Source organism: Gekko japonicus, unplaced genomic scaffold (genome assembly GCF_001447785.1).
Source record: "Gekko japonicus isolate JY-2015 unplaced genomic scaffold, Gekko_japonicus_V1.1 scaffold2194, whole genome shotgun sequence".
Taxonomy (NCBI): domain Eukaryota; kingdom Metazoa; phylum Chordata; class Lepidosauria; order Squamata; family Gekkonidae; genus Gekko; species Gekko japonicus.
Genome location: NW_015166486.1, coordinates 96,220 through 101,436, shown reverse-complemented (window position 1 = coordinate 101,436; position 5,217 = coordinate 96,220). Strand labels below are relative to the sequence as shown.

Below are 5,217 nucleotides of genomic sequence, written 5' to 3'. Positions count from 1 at the left end.
GCAGCACGCACAGGGTCCAAACCGTAGAGCTCTTGGTCCCTAGCCAGACTTTTCTTATAACCCCACCCCCATTTTACAGATGGAATCTTGAAGACTGAGGATATAATCCACCAAAACAGACTTGGGCAGGTCCCAGTTTTCTCAGTAGCAGGCAACCCTTGCCCTTCACTCCACGTTCAGTTGTATGAAAAGGAGAGTTTGTAACGGGAAGCCTGAGGTAGGAACATAGCCCTGGCAGGCCAGCTTCCTCCCCCATGCAGCAGAATCAATAACCTCAATAACCAAAACTACAAGCCACATCCTTTCACTAAACCCTCGGAGCCAAATTCCCTCTCAATATATTATCAACCCCTCCTTAATTTTGTTTAAAGTATTTCTTGCAATTAGAAGAAGAGATTGGATTTATACCCCCGCCCTTCTCTACCCAAAGGAGTCTCAGAGCGGCTTACAAACTCCTTCCCCTTCCCCTCCCCACAACAGGCACCCTGTGAGGCAGGTGGGGCTGAGAGAGCTCTGACAGAAACTGCTCTTTTTCTTCAAGAACAGCTGTGCCAGGACTATGGCTGGCCCAAGGTCATCCAGCCAGGTGCAAGTGGAGGAGCGGGGAATCAAACCCAGCTCTCCCAGATTAGAGTCCGCGCACTTAACCACTACACCAAATTGGCTGTAGTAGAACAATCCTCAGCAGGTCTACTCTGAATTCTACTAAGGCCTATTCAATGAGGCTTACTCCCAGGAAAGTGTTTTTAGGATTGCCTCCTCAGCTCCTACCCTTGAATGCAAGTATTAATGGTGCGTGGGACTTCACCCCCGACTGTCACTGCTGCAAGTGTCATGTGAATCAGGAGAACACATGATTTTGGCCTTTATTAGAGACACTTGCTGGCCTTTGTTAATGCCTAGGGAGTTTAATGGGTATATTTCCTCTTTCCCCTAAGAGCTGGACTCAATTTGAACCCAGCACCGTTTGAGGCATCTCGGCATGTAAAGCACAAGGCAGGCGTGACCAGGGCTCAGCATCATATCCTGAGGAATTTCCCTCTCTTTTTTTTTTTAAGTCACTTTTTTGGGTAACATCCAGCCTGAGGAAAAGGTCTGGCGAAGTCGAAAAAAGGTTCGCCTTAATGAAAAGTAAAATGCAGACCATGTGGAAAACACAGCTATAGCCTTGCTCCTAACCCTGAGGGGGATGAAAAATGGCCTCAAGGTCTCCTGTGCTCAGCAGGCCCAGGTGACATTTTCTTAAAAAAACGATTCTTTCATGAGGGAAGACTCAGGTTGTGACAAGGGCTTGTGGCGCACAATTAGAGCCCTCCTGAGGGCGCCCGTCCCCAGAGAAAGCTGGGTTATCACTCACTCTGAGAGGGGTTAGCCCTGGCTGAGAGGAGGGACACAAACCCCAGTCAGCAGATTAATACACAGAAGGAGCCAATGAATCATTTTGGTGAGGACCAGTCTTGGAGAGAGGGCTACAGCGTCTATTTTAGGAAAGGGAAATTAACTCCCAGAACGAGGCCAGCCACCAGTCCTGCTCACAAGTTACAAGGAACGCACACATAATCTGCGCATCGATGCCACAAAAGGGAAGGAAAAGAAATGTGTTTGCCCGGAAGCTTCTCAGGTTAGGAGAAGAGCCAGCAGGCTTTGCACTGTCCAAGCAGATAAAATACGTTTGAGAAGGCAAGCAAGCGGTGCAAGACCTGTTCCGTCCGGGGGGAAGAAGGGAACGGAGGTTTCGAATTCTCGTCTCTATTATCAACATTGTACCTTTGCAAGCTGTGTGGACCATCCTCCCCTCACCCTTCTCAGAAAGGCTCCTGGGTGAGGTAGAAGCCTTTCAGGCTTTTTAATTTAAGGGGGGGAAAACTGGGAATAAGAGCTTACGAAACATTTGAATTTACGGAATGACATTTTTCTCCCTCATCCATAATACTGGAAATCAGAAGTCACCCTAAGCAGTACGATAGGAGCAGGAAGTATTTTTCCACATAGCCAACGTATGGAACTCACTGAGATGTAGCAATACTCATGTGAGAAAACAGCTTTAAAACAAGAAGAAGAGAGGAGATTGGATTTATATCCCACCCTTCACTCGGAGTCTCAGAGCGGCTTACAAATTCCTTTCCCTTCCCCTCCCCACAAGAGACAACCTGTGAGGTAGGTGGGGCTGAGAGAGCTCTGAGAGAACTGCCCTTTCAAGGACAGCTCTGACAGAACTATGGCTTGACCAAGGTCATCCAGCAGCTGTGAGTGGAGGAGTGGGGAATCAGACCCGGTTCTCCCAGGTTAGAGTCCCCGCACTTAACCACTGCACCAAACTGGCTCTCCAAACACGCACACGATTTGCCAGACAGATAGAGAAGACTAGTGATGACTACTTACACATATCTTAAAATATTTATATTTCATTTTACACTTAACAAAGAGAAATTAAATGTCATGAAAAAGTGATGCTCTTGCCTCTGAACCCAAAGAAAGGAGGCCAAGGAGCACCAGATGACCTGGTACTTCTGGCATGGGCCTGCTTTTTAGCCAGACAGGCTCCTTCTTCTTCATCTTCCTGGGAGCAGTGCCAGCCAGTTAATGGAGATCTGGAGCCAGGTATTTCTCCGTCAATAGCCCCTCCACCATCCTATGCAGCTGCCGGAAGGGATCAGATAAACATTCATGTAGCTAAATGGACCCTCCATACACAGAGGCACTCTACCTCAGAACGCCAGACACTGGGCAGAAGGTCTGGGGTGTGGGGGCTTGCATTCATGCCTTGCTCTGCAGATGCTGGCTGTGGTTGCTACCAAGATGCAGCACCACATGACTTCTGGTCCGAGCCAAAGGTTATCCTGAACGTCTTTGGCAAAACTGGTAAATCTTAGCAGGTGCTTTCAATAAACGCCAGCTTCAATAACTCTCTTGAGCCGGCTAACCATGCTGCTTTTTGTTTAAAAAGGAAAGGGGGGGGGGGAGGCGTTCTCTTTCACTTTTGATTAGGAGGGTCAGATGAGGACATGCGCCTGGTCGGGGAGAGAGAGGCAGCCTCCTCTCCACTTGGCCCTCTGTATGCAGGCCCCGAACAGGAAGAGGAAGAGGCTTAATCCAGGTCATAAAGGGGACAGGCCCCCAAGGGCTTTATCTGCCCTGGAATCCCTCCCCACTGCCAAGGTTCAGTGCCTCGGAGCAGATGCAGAGTGCTGTTTCTTTGCCTCAGACCATTCCCGCCGGAGCAAACCAGCTTCTTGCAGGACTCTTTTGAGTACCCAAAGCCCTTCCACGTCCCTTCTCTCTGCAGCTTTTACAAGCACCCGGCAAGGGGAGCCCACATTATCTCCACAGTGCGGCTCAGGGGCCCAGGTGGATTGAACTGGGCCTTGCCTAAAATGTGAACTAACAAGTCAGGCAAGATTTTGAACATGGGACCTCTTGTTGCTCTCAATTGTCGTACCGCAGTTGGACAGGTGACACAGACGGGGGGGGGGGGGCAACTGGATGTGGGGGGGCAAGGCTAGTGAAAGGCCACAGGAAAAGCCCCCTCCCTCCAAGACCGGTTTCTGTGTGCTGACGAGGGTGGGCGATTCCTCCTTGGTTTCGATGCAGGGAAGAGTCTTAGGTTCTTTTAATTGAAACAGCCCTTCTTCATTAAAACAGAGGAAGGGAGGCCCAAGGGGTGCACGGCGGGCAAAAGAACAAATCGGTCGAGTCTCAGCACTCTTTTGGCCCAACTATCTCCTCCATCTGTTGGGAAGAAAAGAAATATTTTTTAAAAAATGGATTCTCATTTCACAAACTCTGATGCTGCAAATACGGCATGGAGACCAAAATTCCTTTTGGACCCATCAGATTAAGAACACAGACGGTTCCTTTTACTGACACAGTTCAAACAGGATGTCTTCATGGCCTTTCACCAAAAACATCAGCTGCTGATTGTTGGGTCAAAACACCAGCCTCTCTGAGAGTTCTTGTCCCTCCTTTTTCTTTATTGATGAAGCTGAAAACTGTTCATCTGTTATTTTTAAAAAATAAATGCAAACAAGCTGGGGGCCTGTAAGGAAATGCTGGAGGAAGGCAATTTGGACCTCCCACCTTTCAAAAGTCTCCTGACCTGAGATTCCATAAACACAGGATTCTATAAACTCTTAAAGGTAAAGGTTCCCTTGCTCGAAAGCCAGTCGAATCCGACTCTAGGGTTGCAGTGCTCATCTCCGTTTCAAAGCCGAAGAGTCAGATTCTATAAACTCTTACAGGATTCTATAAACTCTTACAGGATTCTATAAACTCTTACAGGATTCTATAAACTCTTACAGGATTCTATAAACTCTTACAGGATTCTATAAACTCTTACAGGATTCTATAAACTCTTACAGGATTCTATAAACTCTTACAGGATTCTATAAACTCTTACAGGATTCTATAAACTCTTACAGGATTCTATAAACTCTTACAGGATTCTATAAACTCTTACAGGATTCTATAAACTCTTACAGGATTCTATAAACTCTTACAGGATTCTATAAACTCTTACAGGATTCTATAAACTCTTACAGGATTCTATAAACTCTTACAGGATTCTATAAACTCTTACAGGATTCTATAAACTCTTACAGGATTCTATAAACTCTTACAGGATTGAGGAGCATGATTGTCCCCCTCCTGTTCTCGACACTCTATCCCTTCCGGGGCAAACTCTTCTGTCTTTCACCAAGGAGCTCAGGCCAGCCTACGTGGCTCTCCTCTCTCCAATATCATCTTCTCAACATCCCTGCGAGGTAGGTTGGCCTGAGGGAGAAAGACTGGCCCACAGTCACACCGTGGGCTTCTTGTCCGAGGGAGTACTTGGATACGGGTCTCCCAAGTCCCAGCTTGACATTCTAGTCACTTCATCATAGTGGTCATTTCTGGGGAGGGGTGTGTGTGTGTTTCCTTTTGGCATTTCCCTGTGGAGCATCCCAAGGATATGGAGACGCCCTACCTTGTGCCATTTTCGTAGCTGACACAGAGGCCAGCCAGTCTGTTATTGAATGCAGTTATATTGGCTAAGAAATTTAGATCAAGGACACAGAAGCTTTGTGTGTGGATTAAAACGGGCACGTTTAAACTTCGCAGCAGAATTACATACATTAAACTGTGTTACAAATAGGAAAAAGAGAAGTAATGTGCAGATACATCAGAACCTGTTTACTGTAACAGACATTCTCCCAAGTGGTTGTTTTTTCTGCCTGAATT

General features: G+C 47.1%; 1 protein-coding gene across 1 annotated transcript in view; it reads right to left on the bottom strand.

The window, feature by feature from the left end:
• Nucleotides 1-2,457: 2,457 nt before the first annotated feature.
• NLE1 (notchless homolog 1 (Drosophila)) overlaps nt 2,458-5,217 on the bottom strand; it is a 27,886-nt gene continuing 25,126 nt past the window's right edge. Inside the window, 1 exon segment of the mRNA XM_015412155.1 lies at nt 2,458-3,729. Within this exon segment, the coding sequence (XP_015267641.1) occupies nt 3,717-3,729 (13 nt within the window). The 3' untranslated portion in view covers nt 2,458-3,716.